The sequence below is a fragment of the Heloderma suspectum genome, chromosome 4 (genome assembly GCF_057233095.1).
Source record: "Heloderma suspectum isolate Gila_16-S chromosome 4, 16-S_ref, whole genome shotgun sequence".
NCBI classification, from domain to species: Eukaryota; Metazoa; Chordata; class Lepidosauria; order Squamata; family Helodermatidae; genus Heloderma; species Heloderma suspectum.
In genome coordinates, this window is record NC_139461.1 from 67658474 (window position 1) to 67684384 (window position 25911).

General features: G+C 39.5%; 1 protein-coding gene across 8 annotated transcripts in view; it reads left to right on the plus strand.

Annotated features, from left to right (window-relative positions):
• The window catches only part of RB1CC1 (RB1 inducible coiled-coil 1), a 90077-nt gene that overhangs the window by 43503 nt on the left and 20663 nt on the right, over positions 1-25911 (plus strand). For 5 of the 8 annotated variants that reach the window (XM_084849568.1, XM_084849567.1, XM_084849566.1 and 2 more), the window contains 6 exons: positions 1217-3132; positions 14452-14605; positions 15459-15567; positions 15665-15905; positions 19955-20009; positions 22103-22150. In XM_084849568.1, coding sequence (XP_084705694.1) covers positions 1217-3132; positions 14452-14605; positions 15459-15567; positions 15665-15905; positions 19955-20009; positions 22103-22150 — 2523 coding nt within the window. The remainder of the gene's footprint in view (positions 1-1216; positions 3133-14451; positions 14606-15458; positions 15568-15664; positions 15906-19954; positions 20010-22102; positions 22151-25911) is intronic. The other 3 variants (XR_014790117.1, XR_014790116.1, XR_014790118.1) reach the window with 1 other exon arrangement.

Here is a 25911-nt window from a genome sequence, read left to right on the forward strand (position 1 = left end):
ACAAGTTGCCCACCCCTAGGACCTCTTCATCACACAATTTGAAGTGATATTTAGCATATCCTATCTTCACCCCCCAAAATGTCAGGTTTACCAATATTAAACATACTTAAGTGTCAGTTATGGTCCTGTGACTATTTTTATAGCATCTTTGGAAGAGGTATCATATGGAGAGACTTAAATCTAGGAGAAAACGTTAAAATATTTTGCCTTAGGAGTCTTACTTATTATAGTCTTGTAGGGTTTCTCGTGTTCATAATTCTGCTTCTCAGAAGGAGTGTGTTTTTTCTTGGCCACTTAACTGCAGGTATTAATTGGGAAGCGTTAGATCTTTTCTAACCAATTTTGTATTTATAAATGCAGACCAGTATAGGATTTCATTAGAACCTTTAAATGTGTACACAAGATTGTAGTCTAATACCTTGATTCAAATATATATATGAGCTGGTATAACCTTAGCCAGCATCATGTTTTGTGGTATGTTGATGCAGATACCCATATTACCACTCTAAGCACTTGATTGCTTGATGCTACAAGCCTTCATCAGCCTTCTGGAGTGTGTGTTTTAAGTAGTTATAAATAAAAAGGAAATACTATATGGACGTAGATATCTTTCCTAGGCATTTTTTTAATGTCTGAACTCAGTCTTTCCATCCTGTCTTGTTTGCCATCATGGTGTAAAGCCTGAATCAACATTATTTTATTTTGCTGTTATATTAATTTAAAGATATATGGCTCAATAGAAATGAAGCAAGAATAGCAGTTAGATCATGACTAGATTTAATGCTTATCTTGGTGCTACAAGACTTGATTTATTAAATAAAATTGTACTTCTGTAAATGCATGGGTACTGACACAATACACTAATTCAGAGTGATGCTGCAATTTACCAACTGTTATTGAAATATCTGCATATATACATTAATTGCAATCCATTTATGACATAGTTTTCTAGTTGCTTGAGTCAGCCTGGCTTACTAATGTGATCACAGTGTAAAGTGCTATTAAGTAAAGGTTTGTTGGCAGTTTTCCCAGTTTTTCCTTCTGACAACACTTCTTTCTGCTGTTTAATAGCTGCCTGTAAGCTGACATGAGGTTTTAGGAATGGCTGCTTCTTGAAAGACATGCATGGAGCTTGTTGTACTTGGTTTGGAGCCTGTATTGGGAATTGCTATGGAAGTATAACATTTTAACTCTGGCTTGTGTCTTACACTTTTAGGCTTCCAACAGTCAAGCCTCACCACAATCTGTCACTACATCAAGGTTGGGAAGTGCAACAGGAATAACAATTGCTACCTCTCCTAAAACTCCTCCTCCACTTAGTCTTCAGGGTCCTCTGTGCCCTCCTGTGTGTCCCCCAGGTCCTTTAGAAGAATTGTCTCCTGACAGTATTGATGCTCATACATTTGATTTTGAAACTATTGCCCATCCAGGCATAGAGCAATCCCTTAAGCAAGGGTCTTTAGACTTGGACTCACTGGCAGAAAGTCCAGAATCTGATTTTATGTCAGCAGTGAATGAGTTTATAATAGAAGAAAATCCAGCATCTCCAAATGTGATAAGTGATCCACAAAGCCCAGAGATGATGGTGGAGTCCCTCTATTCTTCAGTTATCAATGCAATAGACAGTAGGCGGATGCAAGACACAAATAAATGTGTGAAAGAGGAAGCTTTAGAAAATTCTGCTATAAATATTTACCTAGAGAAATGTAGAGATGTTGCCCAGGAATCTCGGTTAAATTTAATAAACATCAAACAAGACCTTTGCCACTTTAGGACATTTCTAGAAAAAGAACAGTGTGACTTTTTCAGTTCTTTAAAATGTACTTCAATAGAAATACGGAATATTATAGAAAAAGTAAAACTTTCTCTTGAAAAAACACTAAAAGATAAGCATCAAAAAGAATTGCAATCTGTAAAAACTGAATATGAAAGTAGAATGAATACTTTAGTTGAAGATGATGAAGAGAACAAAAGAAAGATTACAAAATTAAAATGTGATTTAAAAGGTCTTGAAGATGTTTTGCATGATAAAGACAATGAATTTGCAATAGTGAAGAATGAAAAGGAAGCAGTTGTGTTTTTACAAAATGAAAAAGACCAGAAGCTGCTTGAATTGGAATGCCAAATGAAGAATAAGAGTTGTGAAATTAAAGAGCTAAGGGAGGCGCGTGAAATGGTATTAGAAAGTTTGAAAAAGCTTCATATTGAAAACGATGAAAAAATGCAACTTCTGAGGGCAGAACTTCAGACTTTGGAGCAAGATCATCTAAAGGAATTAGAATGCAATCTACATGTCAGACATACACAAGAATTTGAAGAACTAACGGCTAAACACAATGGTTTTTTAGAGAAATTAAAAAGAGAAAATCAACTCCAACTTGAACATATGCAGGAATCTCATGCTGCAGATGTCCATGAAAATGAACAACTGATTGAGGAATTAAAAGTCAAGGTTTCTAAACTGTCTGACTTGAGATGCAAATTGGAAGTTGAACTTGCACTAAAAGAAGCAGAAACAGATGAAATGAAACTACTCTTAGAAGAAAACAAAACTCAGCAGCAGGATAATTTAAAATTCCTTGTTGACAAAGAAACTGAAATCTTAAGAAAAGAGATTGATAAATTGAACCATATAATTCAAATTAATAATGACGAATATCAGGTGGGTCTAGCAGAGCTAAGAACTTTAATGACGATTGAGAAAGATCAATGTATTTCAGAACTAATTGACAGGCATGAAGAAGAAACAAATTTCCTTAGAACTGAATTGAGCAAAGTAACCTCTTTGCATCAGAAAGCACTTGAAGTAGAAAAACGATTGCAAGAAGAAATAACAGAATTGCAAGGTAAGCTAGAATTGGAAGTGAGTGCCCTAGAGAAGCAAAAAGAGGAGAACTTGGCTCTGTGTGAACAGTGGAAGAAATATGAAGCCACTATCAATAAGTTTCAAGAGGAAAAAGAACAGCTACTAACTAACCATGAGCAGGACAGGGAAGTGCTTGTACAGAAGCTCAGTTGTGAAAAAGAAAGTGCAGTACGAAATGCCCTTAAAGAATTTCAGTTGCAGAGGGAAGCTGTTGAAAAAGAACTTTTGGAAAAAATCCAGCAACTTGAGGTGCAAGTTAATCGGAGGTACTGTATGAATTAAGTTGCCCTGTAATGTTTGAAATAAAATAAAATCAACTATGCTGAATATATTTTGCAGTCAGTGGAGTAAGGGAAGATTTCTTTAAGCCCAGATCCTACATCTCCCCTCAAATATCTTTAACCTCCCCCCTCCCCCAATTCCATCAGTAAATAACTTGTACTCAGGGAGCATTCATTGACCCAGTTGTTCAGGCTCCTGAAATAAAGACCAATACAAACCTGCCTTAGAGGGAGTCAAATCTTTGCATTGGGCTTCTAGTGCCTCTGTTTTCTAATGGTGATTTACTTTTTTTAGTGACTAGTGATTTATTTATTTTTTTAGTGTCTCCTCATGAAAATGTTAAAAAATTGCCATGTGGGGGAGAGAAAATTATCTTTCCCTCTAACGTGGAAAGTTGTTCACTTGGAAAAGCACTTTCAAACAAGTGGTCCTCTCCCTTTGTGTAGACTTGATCCCCTTAGTTAAGCACATTTGAGTCTGATGTATAGAAACTTAGGAAAGGGGATTGCAGTAGCAGTATCCACAAAATTGGGATCTGTTCACCCTTAACAACCATACTTAGTGTTGTATCTATTGTCATTTGAAGCTTTTTGCTTCCAGGTTGCTTTTGCAGGATATTCACATTTTGTGGGGTCATTAACAGTTCATTATTTTTTTTTTCATTTTCCCATACAATACAAACAATAAACACTTCCCCCTCCTGCCCCCATTCCCTTCCATTTAAGTTCTCCCCTTCTTTTTATTGTCCTGTATTTAAGCACTTCACATAATGTGGGCTTCAAAACTGTTTCATTAGTTATTGTGTTAGCTGTGCTTCTACTCATATTAATGGTTTGGTTTTGGAGTTCATAGTTTTTTGGTGTTTATTTTGTAAATATCCAGTAAGTTTTAATTCTGACATCTGAGATATGTGTTGCCTTTTCAATATTTAGCCCACTGAAAACATAATTTTAATTAAAATCAAGACCTTTGGGGCCTTAAATTAGTTTTGGGTTATTCCATATATTGGTATGATGTATACTTCTGCAACATTTCTTTGGGGTCATTGGGAATGGCAAGTATTAAAATGGAGCAAAGTTCATTATTAGCAGAGATTTTCTATTCAATCACTTATGAATAACTGATGAGCTGTATAATTTGATTAAAGGAATAGACTAGTGTGGATAGACATTATTTAGATGTAAAATGAAGGATTCTAAGTGCATTGTTTTAAAATTGTCAAATTTAAACATAAAATTTATTTGCATTTCATAGTGTTGGATCCAAAGATTCCCATTCTCTTGCAGAAGGAGTCTTCCGATAAAACAGGAGTGGGGAGCTATTTTTGGTCCAAGGGCCAAAATGTCAGGGGCCATATGTCAGTAGTGGGTGGGGTCCACTGCCCAAAGTGGGTGGAGCCACTACTGGCATGCATCCCCCACATTTTCATACACCTCCCCATTCTCACATGCATGCACATGCACACACATCCTTCCCATCCCCACATCCTCAGTTGATCCAGACAAGGACATTTTCCCTGTCCAGTGCTGAGAGAGGTGCTGAGAGATAAGCCCTTTCCCCACTTTCAGCACTGGGGCAGGGAAAGGGCTGATCTCTGATTTGCTGCAAGGGAAAGGGCTGAAGGTTCCCCCTGCCTGAAATAAAGAAATGGAACCTTTGGATACAAATCATAATGTTTATAGTTGAGTCTTTGCACTTATCACTATCGGAGTGTGTACTGAATTAAGATGAAAATGATAGGATGCTATAACATCCATACAACAGAGCAGCCTATTTGCCTTTTGAGAAGAGTATTTAAAACATTCTGAAATGGTGGTAGGGTGTTTCTAATCTTTAAGGTCAATAATTGGCAGCAGAAATTGATACTTGGGACAATGTTTTTGGCTGCTCACAAAGAGCACTAAATTCAGTGAGTTTTATAAACTATGTTGTTGATTCATTAAGGTTCGGTTTTGATGGAAAAACAGCATGGGGAAATTTTAAAATCAGTTTGATGTTATATCTGGTGGGAGGGGGAAGTATTACAGAAGTAACTGCCCTAAAAATTAACTACACAATTGTGTGAGAATCCTGGTGACTGCGTGTGTTCATATATGTGAGATACAGAGTAAATTACTACATTCTTAGACAGTTAGGAGGAAGGGATCACACTGGAGTAGAGCATCCAGCTTGGGAATGTTGCACTGTGTGGTAATTAGGTGAGAGTTTCAACACAATTCTACAACCTTTGCACCCTTTTCCCACTAACAAGGAAATAATCATAACAAACGGCTCAGAGTGGTGCATTTATTCCCCAGATACCTTTGGGGAATTAGGGTTTTTTTTAGATTTTGAAGCTGTCCTATCACCAAAGAGGAGTTGAACATACTGATGAGAATTTGAACAGTTCACATAGGCTTGGTTCAGATGTAATGGGAAAGCATGGTTTCCTGTTACAAGAATGAGCCACAGTGCGCCTTTGGCTCACACACTGCACTGAGATTCACTGGTGGCTACTCTTGAGCAGGCCTCTTCTGTGATGGCCTCCAAACAGTGGAATGCCCTCCCTACAGAGGTCAACCTGGTGCCTTTTTGTTGATTTCCCGGCACCAGGCAGAGAGCTCTGGCCTCCTAAATTCTTAGTTGCTGATTGTTTTACTTTTAATTATATGTTTAAAGCTGCATTTGAAATTGTCCTTTTTCATGTTTTAGTTGCTTAGTTTGTTTTTAAATTTAATTGTTTTTAAATTACTGTTTTTAAGTTCTTTTGAATTTTTGGTTATGAGCTGTATTATTTTATTGTGCATTTATTTTGTATGATGCCCTGAGAGCTTTGGCTCTCACACATTGAATGTATACTTTCCTGCAGATCCTGAACATTCTGGGTTGTATCTAATTCTGGCTACTCTGCTGACAGAATATGTCTACCAAGAGAACGGGGGCGGGGAGGGGGAATTTTGGGCGATTCTCCCTCTCCCCCGCATCCCACCGTACACTTCCCGAATCTGCTCTGGAGGGTCTCCCGACCCTTCTGAATAGGTTTCCTGGGTGGAGGCTGCAGAGGGGGGAATTGATGAAAATGACCCACTCCCTGTTCTGCTGATGAACACCGATCAGCAGAATGGCCAGTATTGGATACAAGCCTCTGATATTTCTTATCATCTTGCCAAAGCTACTCCAAGGTATATTTTAAATAAATGTGTGGTGGTTATGCATAATTTGGATTCAGGGAACTTGATAGCAGACTTGATTAGACTTTGATTTAATGTTTTTATATGATTATTCTCTGAAAATGCTTCAGGCTTCATTCCACCATGGCCCCGTTTGCATGTAATGGTGGCAAGTCATGGGTTAATTAATAGTAGAACTAATTGTAGGTTAACTGTGGGTTGTTTATCCCATGATTAACCCATAGTGTCTGGGTTTGCATGTCATGAATCAACCTCTGATAAGGCAGATTGGAGGCTGATTATGCAAAGTGAAAGTGGCATGTGCTGGGCACACACTACAGTAAATTGTGTGTTAATTAACCCACGACTTGCTTTTCCATGCAAACCAGGGTTATATTTTGAAATATATGATAGCAAAATAATAGTAGTGATTTGTTTTAGCTTTTGCTCATGCAAAGTGGTCAGTGAGGTAGCCATTTAATATTTCATTGTTGAAAGCTTTCAGATAATGTTTTTTTATCAGAAAGATTGCTGGGGTCACAACAGCACAATGAAAACAACAAAAAAAAAATATTTGGAAAATGTAATATTCCAAAAGTCTGACATGTTCTTAGTTCTATAGTTCAGAAGTGGCTTAAAGTGAAAACGGCTCTTTTGTGCCAAAAGGGTCAATATTTTTTCTGTCTTTTGTCTCAAATAAAATGTCATGGATCTTCCCTACTCAACTGTGAATTAACGTGGAGTAATGTAGAAGTGGCTATTCATTCTTGGTATTGAATGTATTTGCAAAAATGCTACAATAAAACTATGTAGTTTCCCTATTCTCTACATTGTCTCAGTCCAGGAGTAAGAGTAAACATTCTAGTACATTCTTACTAGCCTTCTTATAACATTACTCTTTGAAGCTATTCACTATCATATGTTAGGTTAGAAAAGGAGTGGCCTTGCCTGTTGCTGAAAAGATAAGTGTGGGCATCAGGTGAGCCTCTTTGGGGATGACATTCAATAAATGGGGCACCACAACCGAGAAGGTCCTCTCTCTTGTAACTGCTTTCCTAACTGGATTCTGCAGGGACACCTGAAGGTGACTTAAGGGTCCAGGCAGATCCATTTGGAAGGAGATGTTGCTTGTACAGTGGCCCCAAGCTGTTCAGGACTTTAAAGGTTAGCACCAACACTTTCAATTGGACACAAGTAGATTGTGGAAACCAGTGCAGCTGATGAAGCGCTGGCATCACATGATCATATCGACCAATCCTGGTTAGTCTAGCAGCTCTATTTTGGATCAACTGAACTATTTCCAAAGATAGCCCCATGTACAACACAGTGCAGTAATTCAACCAAGCAACAATTAGACTTCGTAGTGTTAATCACCTGTTTTGTGGCTGGAGGACTGAATCCAGAGATCCCGTCCTTCCAAAAAGTGGAGATTGCTGACAGAATTAACATGGTCAAATATATTGGGGTGGAAGGTGGGTGGGGAACATTTTCACAAAACTATGTTTACAACTCTCTCTTCTTTTCTTGCAAGGATCTCTGGATTGGGGAATTTGTTGCAGTGAATAAAAATGTGGGCTGGAATCCCAATAGTTGAATGGCTTCGGCTAGCCCAGTAGAAAGTTTTTACTGCTTTTTTTCTTTAAACAGCTACAACCCACCCAGCCCTCAATATCACAACCTCTTTTCGAAACTCCTCTCAGTTTTAAAAGAAACTCTCATAAGAGGTAGTCATTTGAGCAAGATACATCAAAAGTCCTGTTGGCCTTTAGTTTCATGAAAAGGTTGCCATTGGCAAGGCCAACGGAGCTCTGGGAAGCACAAGAGGTTTCATCTGGACCTAATTTTAGACATTTGGAAACTGGGTTGTTTCTGAGTTAGGAAGCTGCTCTGTGCCAAATCAGATCATTGGTCCATTTGGCTCAGTATTGTCTACATTCACTGGCACCAACTCTCCAGGGTTTAAGACAGGAGCCTTTCTCAGCCCTTTCTGGAGATGCTAATTCAGCCTTCCCCAATGTGATGCCTTCCAGATGTTTTGGACTGCAACTCGCATCATTCCTGACTTGGCCAAGCTGGGTGGGACTGATGGTAGTTGTACTCCAAAATTTATGGAGGGCATCATATTGGTTAAGGCTGAGCTAAGGATTTAACCTGGAACCTTTTCTATACAAAACATGTACTCCGCCCCAAAGGAAAACCCACAGGCTTCTGTCCACCTCAACCAGCCTGGGTTGTCCCAACTGCCTTAGTGCTGTTAGTCTCACATTGAGCAACTGAGTTAGCCAAACTCTGGTAAGCTCTTCCATCTCCAGTCCAAACATTTTCTTCAGTGGCTAATCTACTCTATAATTAATGAATGATAAAAAGTAGGACTACATCCTCCTTTTCAAATCTTTTATTTGAAGACTTTGCATATACACTCTTTATATTGATTTACAATATTTTGTCAACTTTGGGGAGAAGACAGCAGCAGCAAGAATTTTTTTGATCGTCAACTAACATCTGTGAGTGAGTTATGCAGTTTGCATTACCAAAACAGTTCACTGTGGCTTATTTAAGCCATGGTGGCCTGCAGCACACGCTGGGCATGATTTGCATATGTAACGCCCGGCCACAGCTTGTATCGTTCAAGCCAGGGTGGAAAGGGTCATTTGGCACACACACACAGTCTATTGTTGGGTTATGCAAAGGTTGTTTAATGCTTGTGTAACCCCTGCCTGGGTTCACATGACACGAGAAGCTGCGGCCAGGCATTGAATATTCAAAATGGCCACCAGCACACACCACAGCCCACCATGGCCAAGCCATGGGCTGTTCGATTGTTTGAACTGGCTGTGTGTGTGTGTGTGCGAGAGAGAGAGAGAGTCAACTAAAGGTTCTTCTTTATTGGTCTGCCAATCTATTGGTCTTCCAATGTATGGCTCATCCTGTTTTGAAGAAACTTTCTTTGATATGGGATTTAATGAGAAATTCAACTAGTGCATGTAGGTTAAAGCAGAACTTACAGACTTCTGTATGAAGTCGCTCTTTTTTTTTCTTGTATCTTCTCATATAGTGCAGTCTGTGGTTCCCTTTAATCCAGAATGTAAAAAGCAAAAAAATAGGGCCCTAGACTGCCACAGGGGCTTCCTTTGATCTTGTTAGTAGTTGAGCCAAGACTTTTTCAGTGGCAGCACCCGGGTTGTGGAGCTCTCCCATGGGAAGTTTGACAGGCCCTGTTTTTTATGATTTTTAGGCAGACAACCAAAACATTTTTATTACATCAAGCTTTTAATGGTTCTTAAATGGTTTGTTAATGCTTTTCTTTTAGTGCTATACTTTAATTACTTCAGCTTTTTATTGGTTTCAGCCTTCATTTTATTAAGGTGATTTATGGTTGTAAACCATAGGGCCATCAAAAGGTGGTGTATAAATATATAAAATAAGACCATCTAAATTCTAGGTTCTGTCTGGCCAGTGTGAAGTTTTATGGCGCCATCTTCTATCAGCAGATAAACTAGCACTAGAGGTGAACAAGTGAAAGTAATCAAGTACATGCCCCTGTGGCCTTTTAAGCAGCAAGGAGCCCCACAGAGGGAGGAGTCTTCAGGACCTTAGAAGGCGAAGGGTTCTCAAAGTCCAGCAGTTGCAAGGGAGATAAAAAATATCAAAATTCTTTTTGGTGGGAGTATGAGTCTTTCTTTCTCCTCTTCCCCCTCCCACGGTAAAAGGAATTTACATCTTTTTGCTCCAGTCTGAGAGCACATGACCTTAGACAAATGGACGCATAGTGCCTGTCAGAGTCAATAACTCATATTTTGCCCTAGGATATCCAGCACACTTAGGAGAAGATCTGACATAAGCATGAATGTACATAAAGCGTTAACTCAAATAAACTCCACTTCTGGCATTCTTCTTTCCTGTTGTCACCAATGGGATGAGAGGATAGCAGAAAAAGATGTTGGAAGCTTCTGTGATGCATGCTGTTGTCCAGGAACTTGGGGAAACTTTCATTGGATAACTGGTGTGGCATTCCCACCTCCCTTTCCTAGAGGTGGCTACAACCTAGTCAGTTTTAATCCAAGGCTTCCAATAAAGACTCAGTTTGTAAGGTAGCCACCCAGTTGTCCTTCCCTACCTCCATTGTGTGATACAAAAGAAATTGCTTTACCAGAGCAACCTTTGGGAGGCAGGTGCTTCAGGGATTTGTAGGGCATAGTGCTTTTGTGCATGTTCCCAGCCAGAAAGTCAGCACTATAATTAATTCTGGTACAACAGCCACCCTCATTCCTGTCCTGAAGTTGTAGCTGGGGTGAAGGCAGATAAAGCAGCCATGGACCAAGAACCAATAGGATCAGAGGTTAGCATTGCCAGGAAGCTCCTGAAACACTTTGCTTAGAAAGGTCAAAACATCACACTGTAAGGATAGTCCAAGACAATATTGCTAAGTAGACAAAGTTAAGGCTAAAGCTCAGATAAGTTTAAGGACACTGGGAAGCAGGTAAGAAAATGGACTGGTTAGGGACAAATGCTCCAAACAGAAAAAATCCAGAGAAACATGGCCAAGCTACCACGCAGGTCTGACCTGGATGTATTTATAGTCTGCAGAAGGAGGACTGCCTGGCACGGAGGACCAAGTGGAAACTTGTGATTATGATAGTCTCTCTTTTCTTCTCTTTGCAACTGAGTGTGCTTAACACCAGAGCCAGCAGTGTGCTAAGCCAATGTGTTGCAATGGTTAGGAGTGCAATTGCACAGGTTCAAAGCCTTACTAATACACAAAGCTCACTAGCTGACCCATTATCTCTCTTGTCCTCATAACAACTCATAACAACAATGAGATTAAGAGGGGTGAGAGGCATGCATGCTACCTGGAGTTCCTTTGACAAAGAGCAAAATAACTTTAAAAACAATAATTAAATGCTTTTGGCTCATGCCTTTCTGACTTCTTCGTGGTTACATCTACTCTCTGAACCTCTCTTCCAACTGAGGCTTCTTCGGTGCCAATCTCCACCTGCCTGCCTGCCTTTGGGAGGCAAATAAAGCCAGGCCTTTGAGCTTGGAGCAGCTTTGTTTTTCTGCTTCATCTGGTTTTGTGATATTTTATTGGTTTTGTTTTATTGTACATTGCTTGGGCAGGATTTTGGAAAGCTTTTTAAAACACACACTAATAGTCATTGGTCCAGAAATTACCTCACTTTGGGTAGCCACATTGATGTTGGTTTGAATTTAGTATTTAAAACTATCTTGGATTTTAGTTAGTAGCTTGTTATTGCTAGGACCTGAATTAATGGTGCCCCCTATTTCATCCCAGAATCTCCTTTAACTTGTTTGATAGCTGGTGAATCAGACTTGGGGTGCCTCCCATCTCTAGCTAATAGAGGCAGACCTTTGTGGGGAAAGTCTGTCTCTATTGGCTAGAGATGGAGGGCATCCAGAGTATGGTCCTCATTTGAAGGCGGTCTTGGGATAAAACAGGAGGCACCATTCATTCCTGCCCTAGCAATAATAAGCTGTTAACAGGTTGAAAGGAGAAACTATGGGTAAGGCCAAATTCTCTATTCTGATCTAGGTATCTTTGTAGTACGATGAGATAGTTTGTTCATATGCACTTATATAAATGTATGCACATTTACTAATCACTGGTTTGGATTCTAAGATAAGTTTACTCCAGGAAATGGATGGAAGGAAAGGTTTCCCATCTATGCCCAGCCCCCTAATAAGCTTCTCCAGAGAATTAGGGCCTCCCCTGAGCAATGTGGGTGGGGGCTCTGGGGGGAGGAGGGTGGGAAAACATTCCTTCCATAAATTTCCTTAAATTATTTTAGGTTCTCCACTACTGTGTGCAAATCCCATTCTGTGGCATTGATGACCAATTTGTTTTAACAGAAACAAGATTACAAGCACTGTGCTCAATCAAGCACTATTAGTTTTCTTTTGGAAATATACACATGGAGAGCTGCAGTCTTAGTATGCAATAGCTTTTTCATGTTTGTAGAATTTTTCAATCTATTCATTTTAAGAATATTTTTGTGCTTTGTGTTTAATACTGCTCTTGATAGAACTCTTAAGTGTTAATCTCATGGAATCATATAAAGATTCCTTGGTTCAAATGGTAGATTATTTTTAAAGGTTTGGGGGATCAAGCCAGTTTGTGAGGCCCAGCCACATCAACATGTGATGCTCTTGGTAGTGCCAAGTTGTTTCATCATATTTAACATTCTAATGTAACTTTCTTTTTGAATGTAGCTAAATTGCCTGAGAATAATCTGTAATAAGGTGCAGTATTGAACTGCTCTTCAGTAGTGGGTTTTATAACAAAGTTTAAATTAGAGCTGTGTGCAAATGGCCTCTTGAAATTCTCCACCTTACTTGTGGGCCGAGAAATTTAGAAGACAATTTCACCAAATTTCTCCAGGGGGAGGAGAAATTCTCAGCAGTTTCTCACAGGTATGGCTCCCCATTGCCAGGGCTTGTAGCATGGCTTCTTTCTTTTTTGGTAAGGGCTTTGGGGGTTTTCTTGCTGTAACAGCATCAACTGTCTTGGCTGGCTGGCCCCCAGTTTGCATCCACCGCAATGCTGGTGGGGGCAGTGTTGTGCCTAGCTCCAGGGATGAACGGGAAGTTTTCTCCCCTCATGAAAGAGGCTTCCATTATTCTGCCTCATTCAGGATGTTTTATAATTTATTTTTGTGGTGGTTTTGAGCTTATCTAATCACAGCTAGCCTCCCAGGCTGCCTGCATGACCTGATCTGAAAAAGCTCTATAAGAGGAATTACTTCATGGTGCCTTAAACTGGCCTTTAATTGAAGTGTAGGAAGCTGAGGAGGCTATAGGCAGCCAGAGAGATGATTGTACAGTGAAAGACAGGATACTTGTGCTCACTCCTCGGCCACCTCCGAATTAAAGTAAGCACAATAAACCCAAACCCAACCCATGAGAATTCCTCTGAAACTCTTCATCATTGAATTTCTTTTTGGAAGCAATTTCTCTTCTGTCAAATTGAATGAGAATGGTAAAAAAAATGTAGGATAAATTTTCAGCACAGCACTAGTGTAAATGTTTCCAAAGGAAATGTGAATGATTGTATCAGTCAGGTCTGAGATGCATTTGAGAGGATAACTTTACTGAGTAATAAACTGAAGTGACTTGCAGCATGTGTATAAAATAATAATTTGGTTCTTACTATGAAGTACATTCTTTTTACATCGAATTTCTTCCTATCTCTCTAATAAAACATTGTACTCCTTATGTGGCCTGACTATGTGACAACCTTTCTGTGGTTTGGTCATTCTGCAGTAGGGGAATCTTGGTGGTTGTACCTGTACCACTAGAGCTCCTCTGCCTGATAGAGCAAGATACATAGAATGCCATTAGCTTTTGAAGTATTCTTACTTTAGAGAAGCAGTAGTGCACAACAAGTATGAACTGTCACAAAATGTTGCGCTGTGAAGTGCTGCTGTTCAGGATTCCAGCCACTCCATTCTCCATTGCTCCTTCCTCCCCTCAGTCAGTCAGCATTCCATGGCCACTGAGCATGCTCAGTCCTCATTGGGCTGTTTGGGAGTTCCCCCTTAGATTTTTTACTGAATAATTTTTTCTACTTTTGAAAACTTGCAGCTCCCCCAAGTCTGCTGTACCTCCTTGTACATGGATGGTGCTGTTTTAGCAACATAAGGATGGACACAATATAGCAATGCATGCCATCCTTGTAGCCTCCTTATACTATAATACAGGGATTAATGCATTTTGAGATTTATACTAAATTTATTGATGCTCTTCTTGCAGACTAAAGTTTCCATTTTAGTTTTTTCTAATAACGGGGTTTTTTTATGTGGCACTTTCTAGCTCCCCTTCCTTCTTGCACAACTTCGGAACATTCTTCAGCAGAGCAATCAGTTGGAGAACTTTCTTATGGTGTGCTGGGAATTTAGCTTCCCTTTGCTTCTTTGTTAAAAGCCCCCCCCCCTCCAGGATTCTTCTCACCTCCCCCTCCCGCCAGATGCAGAGTTAATAGGTTACAACTGGCTGCTAATGTTAGCCGGGACCTTGCATTTCTTAGCTATATATACACAGGGTAATGTGGTATTGAGGTTTGAGAATGTTGCCTTTGTAGGTTTGTTTGAACCACATTGGAATGTTTGATCAGATTATACATATTTTTACTTTCTCAAGTTCGGTTGAATCATCTGCATCAAGCTTGGTTGCAGAACTTCAAGAAAAACTCCAGGAAGAAAAAGTGAAGTTTTTGGAGCAGCTTGAAGAGCATGAGAAAAGAAAAAATGAGGAAATGCAAAACATTCGAACATCACTCACTGCAGAACAGCAGGTAGAATTGGCTATTCTGTGATTTCAGATTAGGTACACTTGTTTGGGGTGGTTTAAAACAACTAGGAGCTGCTTTGTTTTCCTTACATTTCCAGGTTATTTTGATGGTATCCTTACATCTTCAGTTGTAAAGGAATGGTTGCCTAGTCCTTTAGGCTGGTACTAGTTGTCTTAGGCAGTAGATACTGACTTCATAACAGGCACAGTAAATTAATTCCTGCTGTTACACAATCCCTGTTCATTTCACTAGAGTTTTCACTGAGCTCTCATAAAACTTCCATTACCTTATTGGAGGTTATGCTGCAGGTGGGGTGGGGTGAGGGAACAAGGAAACATGAGTAGTTGATTAAAAAAATAACTGTGTGGACAAACTCAAGAGGGTGGGGAGGTAAATCCCATTAAAACCTAATGGGTTTCATGGTACTCTCAAAACAAGTCTACCAGAGCCATTAATCAGATTCACGTCCGAACTTTCTGACACAACACAATATTCAGATCTGCCTTATTTCTGCACATTTGTATCTACGATACACATAAAGGGATGCGACTTCAGAGCCATCTTTGCCCCACTGATTTCAGAGGGATTCAGGAATGTTTAACTCTTACTAATACAGTATCATCAGGTGCAAGATATCAGTAATATCACAGAGTAATATTGGATGCGTTTCAGGCGTATGCTTCTAAGGGTGCATGTTTAGACATAAAAATATCCCACAGCTCCCAGTATTCCCCAGCCGTTAAAGTTAATACGTTTTTTAGGTTATTTAGGGATTGGGAAATGAAGAAAATAGTATTTGAGGGTCTTTCCCCCGTACACTGTATTACCTAAATTAATGCTAGTTCTTTCTTTTCAGACTACCTTTAACACTGTTCTAACAAGAGAAAAATTGAAAAAAGAAAACATAATAAATGACCTTAGTGACAAATTAAAAATGATAAAACAGCAGCAAGAAAGGGACAAGGGTAAGCATGAATTATAAAACACTTCACAGTTTGAATCCAAATAATTATGCAGTATATCAGAATGTTAATTATTAGTCATTGACTGCCTCTTGCTCAGATCTGATTGAAACCCTTTCTGAAGACCGAGCTCGTTTACTTGAAGAGAAGAAGAAACTTGAAGAAGAAGTTAATAAGCTGAGAAGTAGCGATTTTGTTCCATCAACCTATTTACCTCCCACTTTGGAACCCTGTGGAGCTTGTGCAGCTGATTTTACAGCAGAAACTGACCGGTTGACCTCAGATACAACGGAAGAAGGAAGAATGGATTCCACACTGGAAACTAGCATGATGGCTGTAAAGTACGTAGAGAAGTTTTGCTTTGAAATAAATACATAAGTGAAATAAGGTGCTTGGTTTAGAAGCATGGTAATATTTGAAATGTTTGTCCCAGTTTTTTTCTTTTTTGATAGGTCTTTCAGATTGTAAATATTTATCTGTGTCATGTAATGTGTGATTGATAGTTAAGTTGTTTGATAGTTCAGAACTCCTATCCCTTGACTATGATCTGATTATGCAGTAATCTATTCAAGCCTACAATGTGAATCAGAACCAGTTGTGCTTTAGTCTTCACATTTGGCCATAAGTCTATTCAGTGAAAAGAATGAATTCTTTATTTATTAACTTTATGTGTGTGTGTGGGGGGGGGGGGCGTTATGTTGTGTTTTTGTTTTTTAATTGTTGGGGCAGGGGGCCTTCCTGTTATGGATGGATGAAGTTTCAGCCATAAATTGGAGTTGCTGTAGCTTGTAACCACATTTAGGGTGCAATCCTATCAAGACAGGCGGCCGTCTCCACACTCAGAGGTGACCACCTATCCAAAGCAAAGCAGGAGAGGCATGTGGGGATCTTTTCCTCTGCGCCTCTCCTGCCCTGCTATTTTTCACTAGACAGCCGTTTTTGGCTGTCTAGCTGTGGGGGGGCTGGCCGGGAGAGGAAGCTGCCGTATGACACATTGGATGTGTTGTACATGCAGCTCCACTCTCCCCGCCCCAGAACGCCTCCCGGAACACCCGTTTTCAGTCGCTCCGTGCTCCTCTTCTGAGCGCGGAGGATGGGTTTTCTCTGCGCTACCTCCGAGGCAGCATGGATGAGGGGGGAGGTTGGTTCCTGGAAATGAGCATATCCTATGGCCCTCTAGACAGCATCTAGCGGCCATAGGATTGCTCCCTTAAACACTTAATTTAAATGATTGTAATTCTGAAAGCAGATTTTTTATTCATCATTGAAACCATTTAATGGTCTACTAGTTTCCTGATATTAAGCAGTGAATGTATATGTAGGAGGCATGCAAGTTTGTTATGTGAAGATAGTGTATTTACCTTAGGTAATAACTACATAAGTTTATGTGTTATGTTTTGTGGTAGGAAGTGATGGGTGAATGGTTAACTGCAGAGAGAGAAATAATGGTGTCTGATTTTGGCTAGGACCAGAGAAGCAATGCAAAGTTTGAATGTTATGGTGGTACTCTGCCAGCAGATTGCTGCCATTTTGTTGCTTGTTGTTACCAAGGAGATAGGTGGCTATGTTATGTGAGGTTCTTGTCTTTTTATACGGGACTATGATATCAAAATCCGGTCAGATATTATTGGTTAACGTGTGGACATATTATTCATGACTGTTGGTCCATTATAGAGCGGGAGGGAGAGAGGGATTCTACCCCAAAATGACTGGAGGGGAATGTTAAGGACAGGTTCAGCACTTGCGGAGTCAGTGGGCAATTTGAATCTGCAGTCAATCAGTGAACAGCAGAAGCTGGGGGAAGCATCTAGGAGCTGAAGGAAGAACCACCCAGAGCCTGAAATCACTTTAGGCAAGAGCTGGAAAAGGTCTGCAAGAGAGGGGTGGTTGACTTCTGGGGCAGCATTCAGGAAGGAGTTGAAGCCAAAGGGAAGACTGCAAGCTAAGCCGTCAGTATAGCCTGTGAGTTAACAGGGTTGGAGCTTGGCAGGGACAGTTGTTTAAGGTTGGATAGGGAGTAGAATTAGAACAAACAGATAGCTAGTTTCTTAGGGCAACAGTAACACCTTGGTTTATGAATGATCCACTAAGAGAAATAGTAATGGTATTCCACAGTAGTTACATTGTTTTAAAAAATAAACTTACTGTATCTTTGTTTTACTTATATAAACCTCTGATCTGTTTTGTCCTGCTCTTGCACCCAGCTACTGTAATGTTAAATAGGTAACATGTAAATGAGAGTTCATTTTTATGGTGGCAGTGGGATTGGTTAAGGGATAATTAACAGGTGGAGTGAGCCTCCAGATAGTTATAGCTGTTAGTGCTCATCAAGGTGGTTTCTCCACAGTGTGTATGTGTCAGTGCTGTGGGGCAAAATATTTTCCAGTGCTTTATTTTTCTGAGAAAAATCTTCTGTTTCATAAGTTCATTAGTAAAAATGAATGTCTGCTAATTTCAAATACGATATTAGGCAAGCTTGCAATTTCAAAGTTGTAATTGATGTTTTTCAGGTGATTATCCTTAGCAAGTATGTGAGAAAATGCATATATGTTATTGAAATACATATACGTCTCAGAGTAATAGTGACAGTAAAACTGAAGAATGTTCATGAAAGAGAGTTGAGCTCTGTCGAAATAGATGAGTGGTTGTCAGCATATCATGCACATTTCTTTTGGTTGCTAAAATTAATTAGTATGCCAACAGTTTTAAGTACCTTTGTTTTGTTTTGTTAAATTGAAACAATGTAAGGGAAGTACATGCTATTATCTTACAATTTACCAGTATACCTGAAAAAATTTCAGTATAATATAACATTTAAGGGCACAATCTTATGCATGCTTCAGGTCAAATATTTGTAGTATATTAGGACAAAAAAATAACATGGGGTACTTTTTTAGCTTTGTTCACTAAATACAATTAAAATAAGGGTGCACTGCTTGCATGCTTAGACAGGAAAAATGTCCTACAACTCCTAGCATTCAGCCAGCCCACCCCTGCTCTAGGACATCAGAACATTTTCCAATGCAAACAGAAAATCTTCCTATCCAAATGACTCTATGCAAATGACACTAACTTGCGTTGGAACATTTTCCAGAAAATTTTCCATTTCAGAATTTTCTGGACAACCCATATTGCTGGGATGTGTATACGCATGCGCACGCACAGGTCCTATTTAAATTAAGCATGCTTAACTGTAATCTGGCCAGTGGTGCTATCCTGCATCATCACACGAGCTTAATCCAGCAGGAATGTGTAAGTAATTGTTGGGCCTAGTTTTCTTCTTGGTCTACCAGTTTCTGTCCTATTTTGTAACCTCTTGTATCCAGAGACTTCCTGTATTGGGCATGTAGCAACAGCCAACACACACACAGCTCTCTACTGCTTGCACAGCCACTTCTGGTGGACCAAGTTCTGCAGTCCTTTAATCACTTTTCTAAATGAAAAGATTGCAGGAACTGGGCATAGAGTTTGTAAGTATATATGCTCCTTGTCACACATTACATCATTCACATGGTGTAGGCCAACATGTACATCTGCTGTCCCACTGACTGTCCAAAACTTCTAGCTCGCAATCATGTGAACTTATTATATGTGCACCACAATTCACTGTTCAGGCTTCCTCGATCAGTGCTCGGCTCCAGCCACTTATTTTTATCTCTTTTAGTTACCTGTCAAAGAAATACTGTAAAATTGACTTGTTACTAGCTTAATATTTGGTTTGGTGGTAGTGCAGGATTAATTTCTTAAGTTAGGCTTGCATGAAATGAATCTCAGTTTTGCTGTATTATAATAATCTGGAGGGAATGTTTCCCAGATCACCGCTGACCCCCACAATGTAAAGCTTTGTTTTTTAATTTTTTTCTAGAGAATTTCAGGGCATAGTAACATGAAACATATTAGCACATGCAGGTGTTTTCACACAACTTCTTTATCAGATTAAAACTAAGAGGAAAAGTCATTTTGTGGAGATTCTTCCACCTCAACAGTAGTTGCTAAATTTGCTTTGACATTCTTTGCACAGTATTCTGATCAGGTGGTTGAAGGAACTTCAAGGAATATCATGCATATTTTCAGAGGCATTATGATCAATAAATATGTCCAGATGTGCCACTTTTTTAATCTACTATTTAAAGATGGGGAATGTACAGCATATAAATTACGCTGGAAAAGCAGCATAGACTGTCATGATGAATGTCATACTATTGATACTCATTTTAAAGTGATATGTTTATTTACTAAAATGATCGTGTCAAGTAGCCAGAAGGGTTTTAATAAAGGTGCTTTGATAGATAGATAGATAGATAGATAGATAGATAGATAGATAGATAGATGGTTTCCTAATAAAGGAAATAAATAACTTGTTAACAACTTGTGGTGGTTATTGTTTTAGTGAAAATGTGCAGATGTTGTCTGAAGAAAAACAGAGGATAATGATGTTAGAAAAAGTGAGTAGTTTTTCTCCTGGTACCAAACTACTTATAAAGTGTCTTGATGGATGAATGTATTGTTGTATTTTTCCTGAATTAATTAGCATAGAGAATGTTTATTGTCTTTGAAGGCTAGAAGGACAGCTTAAACCACATGGGAGGTCAACCTTCCTCTAATGACTGAGCAAAGAAGAAAAAGGTGGAACTTCTTAGGTTTTTGTTTTCTCCTATGGGAGCACCCTTTCCCAACCTTGTGGTTGGGCATGATGACTGGGCATGATGGGAATTGTAGTCCAACCTATCTGGAGGGCACCAAGTCAGTGAAGGCTCTTCTGGAAGCAAACAGGACCCAGTTTGAGCAATTCACTCAAAGGTGAAGGGAGTCTCACCCACTGAGGACTGCCTATTTTCTAATGGCTCCTACTGCCAGCCACTTTGAGGTGGGGGCTTTGTACGTGGCTTCAATTTCTCATTGTGCTTAGAATGTCCATTGATTTTCCTCGGTTTTACTGGCTCAATATTTCTGATTTTTAAAATGCTAGAAGGTACTTCTTTGAGATAGTGATATATCCAATGTATTTATGTAGAACATTTATCCATGTTCTAAAATAGTTGGCCCTTTCCAGAGATAAATGCAGCACCTTTAACATCACTGATTAATACATTGGACAAGTGAGGAGCCTGAGTTCAGAATTAAGGTTGGTAGAGAGGCCTAAATTACACACACACACACACACACACACACACAGGTATCCAGTGCTGTCCAAGTTGACATTATCAACCACCTCTTTGACATTGCACAGACAGTTCTCATATTAGATGCTTAGAGCTGTCAGTTCCAAGTTAATACTACTCTTTTACATTAGGGCAATTAAAATCATTTAGCACTCCTATTATAACTGGAAACGTAGAAGAGATCTTGGCAGATTTAGCTTCTGATACCTCTAGTTTTTATGTGACTGCGGGAAGGACACATAGCTGAATAATAGAATACATGCTTTGTACACAAAAGGCCCCAGGTTTAATCCCTAGCATCTCCAGTTAAAAAGACCACAAGCAACAAGACTGGAAACGGCTTCTGTTTTAGGCCATTGAGAGCCACTGCCAGTGAGACAATACTATGTGTGTTTACCTTGCATAGTGTTGTTGAATGTGTGACTGGCTTTTAAACTCCTTATGCACATCTCATCCAGCCAGCCATGTGACAATAAGGAAGGAAAAAAGATTTTTTTGGATTTCTCCCCACCCCCTCCAAGAAATTAGTGTTTGTGGAGAGTTTGTCTATAGCAGGGTGGGCAGCTTGTGGCCCTCGCAATGTTTTGGCCTACAACTCCCAGCAGCCCTAGCCACCATAGTAAGGGATGATGGGAGTTGTAGGCCAAAACATCTGGAGGGCCATAGGTTGCCCACCCCTGATTTGCAGAGATTAATGTTTTAGATTGCCTCCCATCCTCCTCTACTTAGGTGTTATAAACTTAAAGTTTGGGGTTGGGGTGGGGAATTAATTCTTGGACACCTAGCTTGGGGCCAAATGGATTAACATCCTCAAAGTGCACATGTCTTGCTCAAGTCTTCTGGGGATTTATGTCATCTGTCACCTTTGTTGGCTGCTCTACCAGCTAGTGGGAGAAAAAAAAATCCTAACTTTTCTCCTAATTAAAATTGAGTTTCCAAGTTATGGAGCTGTTTTTAAGGAAAAAAAATGTTTAATTTAGAACACTCTGTTCCAGTCCGAACTTTAAATCTCACGAAAAGCACACTTGTTATGAACAGCTGCTTTTCTAGGTCATATCAAGAGCTGATTCTCAAACTCAGAGGAGGGTTACAAAAAGCTACGTGGCACAGTAGATCAGGCTTGTAGTGTAAATGTGTTTTGAGTTCCTTGCTTTTTTAAAAAAATGGAGGCCCTAGGAATGTAATCCTGTTTACTCTAAAGTAAGCCCCAATGAGTTAAATGAGGCTTACTCTCAGATAAGTGGGTATAAGATTGCAGACTTAAAATATTGAAAATGTATGTATTTCAATGTATGTATGTATTTGTATATGATACAAATATATGCAAAACACATCTAAATAAAACATAGAATGGTTTGTACTATCTTCCCTAATAGACACTGCAGTTGAAAGAGGAGGAAAATAAAAGGCTTAATCAAAGACTGGTAAGTACATATATTTCTGTGGATTATTAAAGTTCTGTTTTAGAAAACAGAAACATGCAGTTAAACAAGTAGCTTAACATCAAAATTTTAGTAGAAAATATTATGCCTCAGTATGTGGCAATGAGAAGTAATTTAAGTCAAGAGAATATACCTTTTTATATGAAAACATTAGGGCAAACTACCTTAGGATGTAATGGCAAAAAGGCAAAAGAAACCGAAATCCTTTAAAATTGCGGGGGAGATCTTTCTAAAGTTTGAGGCATTTTCTTTTTAAACCATGCAAGAAAAAGTAATAGAGTGAGTGCATGCATGTGTATTGTTTTTAAAGAGTAGTGTGCAGAGATTAAAAAATAATGCTTTAAAAACCATTTCTTGAAAAGAATTCTAGTTAATATATAGGGGGAGCAACCTTACCAGCAGTAATTCCATAGGAGTTGCTAGGAGCTGATTTGATCTGATGTGAGGAATATAAGCATAGTGTCGTAAGGAGAGAGATGTGGCTACATGGGGAACTGGAACACATGATAGGATCTGGAAATCTCCTGTTGGAGTTGCAGTACCTTGAGTGGTGGGGTTTGCTGGTTTGTTTTGAATTGTTCACACAGTACAAGGGTGTGTGCAGTGGGACCTGAGAAAAGCTTGACCATTCCTGTATATTGAGCAGTAGTTTTCAACCTGTATCTGAGGTTCTGCAGTGAGATCAATGATAGTGATAAGCTCTCCAAAAGCCATCATTACTGATGCTCCCCTGCAATGCGCAGGCCACCCAGGAACATTGGATGTATCTTAGGAAATGCCTGCCTGCTAGCCCTCAGTGGCACACTGTGTGTATAGAAAATATGGCCTAGAAACTGCCTCACAATCCTCTGCAAAATGCAGCTGTTCTGCAGCAGACATGCTAGAGTCTTGTGGTTGATGGATTGAAAGGTTCCTTAATGAAAGAGTTTGAATGTCACAGAGATACAGTTATTGTAGACGGTTATTCTGTTTTGGCTATATTCTGTTGTAGAATTCCCTTAAAAAAATATCTAAGATGTCTAGCATTTTATGTCAAACTAAACTGAACAAAAATAGAGGAAAGAACCATCATGTGAACTGTCTAGTACCTGACATTTTATCTAGTCAGATTTTTCAACAACTAAATTCATACAGTTCTTTTTTTAAACTGTAGAGATGCTTAGGGGAATGGCTGCATGGTGCTTTTGAGAGGCATTGCCAGTATATTTCTGTCCATTAGAATATGCTTGCACCCTAACGCTTGTGATTCATGATCACCCACTTTTTCTTGTCTCTTCCCAGTACTGAAAAGGATTTGTGAGGTAACTGTACTAGCTGTGTGGTCTGTGTGATGGTAGGGTTTTTTGGATGCTGAACCAAGAGGAAACATACATAAAAATGCTGAATTGAAAAAAAAAAAGGGGGGGGTGAAATATTGCCTTGTGGAGCTGTCATATCACTGTTGCAGAGATAACATTAAAACAAATATGTCAAACTGTGCATACTCCAGTGCCTGGATTTTTATACCCTCAGCATCAATTCTTGTAATGTGGCTAATGAGATCTAAAAAATAGTACAACAAATCATTAAAAATGCCAAAGAGAGCAGGTGAGGCATGATCTGTAAGACTTTACAGTGGTTTCTTTATTTCAGCAGGCTAATTTGGGCGAAAATTAGGCTGTTTGTTGCTATTGTTAAACCACTGTGATTGGATACAGGCAAAGTCCAAAGCCCAAGCAGAAGTGGGCTGCTTCATTCTGTTTTTGTTGGTTCCCAAGGTGAAGTGGGCTTCCCTCCAAAGCCAATAGAAACTAAGCTACTTCAGAACAAAGCTTTGCCCACACCTCGTGTTTTGGAGGCACACCAAATTTGGTCTCCAAATAGTTTTGCTTTCATTTCTCTAAATGCTGCAGGGGGAGTGGGGAGGGAGTTGGGTGACTGACAGGTCCATCTTCTAATCCTTCGGCACATTACTAGGGCCTCCAATCACTGTACTTTGGGGGAGGGCGAGGCTGGAACCATGAAGTGGCCATTCCAGCGCCACCAGGCTTTCACTGTGAAAGCCTTAGACTGGATTTCAGTCATCATAACATCCTAGCCCCTGCACCTATCCTTCTGAAACTTTGCAGGTCTCTTGCCGGTGGATGAGAAACCAGTAGGATGTGTGCCATTTACAAACAAATTGCTCCAAATAATGTGGGGAAGAAAGGGGGAGCAAAGCAAAACCTCCCCACCCAAATCAGAGAGCTCCTCTTCTACATGAACCACTGTACCTGTCCTTCTGAAACTGCAGTTTTCTTACTTAGAGCCATCTATAGTCTGTCTGTAATTTTAAAAACAATGGTCCACAAGGAACATAGGGGGATAAGCATGTCCCCCTCAAAATGTCAAGGTTGCTCTTACACAAAAACATTTGTGGCTATTCTGAAATTTGACATGGTTGATCCCCTCAGAAGGGAGAACTGTCCCTGCAGTTTTTATCCAATTCTTCCCAGAAATTTAAAAAAAAGGTATTGGCAGCTCCCTTTTTATAAAAATCAAAATAAAAAGGCACATAGCATAAAAAACCCTATTACTATGCCTGCAAATATCATCCAATTCTGACCAAGAGAAAAGCCGTTATAGCCGATTTTGGATTTGCAATGATAGCGAATGGGAAGCACAACGGATTGGATTTCTGAAATTTGGCTCAGGTTTTGTAAGGACTTGTAGCAAACGAACCTCAAATTGGTCTGAGCAGAAGCAGGGTCATTTTCTGAAACACCGAATCTGGGTCTGAGTTGAAGCAGGGAATTTGTGCACATCCCTACCGGAAACTCTTGCTGATCTACTGCAAATCACGTAGAGAACTACCAGTAGATGCTGATCTACCTTCTGCCCATTCCTGACTTAAGAGTAAGAGCTCTGATCTGGGACATCCCTGGTTCACATATCAGCTCCGCTGCGCCCCTGTCCCCAATATAAGGATGGTAATAGTGACCTTACATGACTGTTGTAAAGATTATAGAGCCAGTTCGCATGATCTAACAGCCCACCACGTTTTGCTTAAGCCACAGTGGGCTGTTCGTTCATGCAAACCAGTTCGCTGTATGTGAAGTGCTTTGGACATGCTGAAGTGCTATATTGCAACAACATTTTTTTTTTCATTTGGAGGTGTCACTTATCTATGAAGGCTTGTGAGGAACCCTTTGTCATTGATATGTTATGTTTATAATTTAATAACAATTTCAAGATATAAAATTCAGATAGATGCTTCTAAATAGCATTCAACTACAGCACTAAAGAAGAATAAGTACTTTAGATACTGTCTCATTAAAGGTATTTGCAGTGGTAGGTTAAATCTCTGACTCATTGTTAGCTCCCTTTTATGAATCTGACCAATCATTATAATAATAAAATATTTTATTCAAATGACTGGCAATATTTTGGAATAAATTGGTAACCCCACTAGCTCCTACAAAAATGGATCCATATGGAACGTTAATATTGACAACTTCAGATGTGAGGTCAAGCCATAAATTACCTTTTAGAAATCTATCCCTGATATTTAGAGTAGTCCCATCTCCTTTCCTGTTGGAAAGCGGATGCAGTAGAATTAAGACAACTGATCTGGAGCCATAAAAGTTGGCTTTGACTTGAATTTGACACAAGGAAAATATCAGTAACCAGTTGATTCTTGGCAAAATCCTCTGCCTTTTTTGGATATAACGAAAATCTGCCTGAGCAATAAATCAGGCTAACATTTGAAAGTTCCAAATTATTTT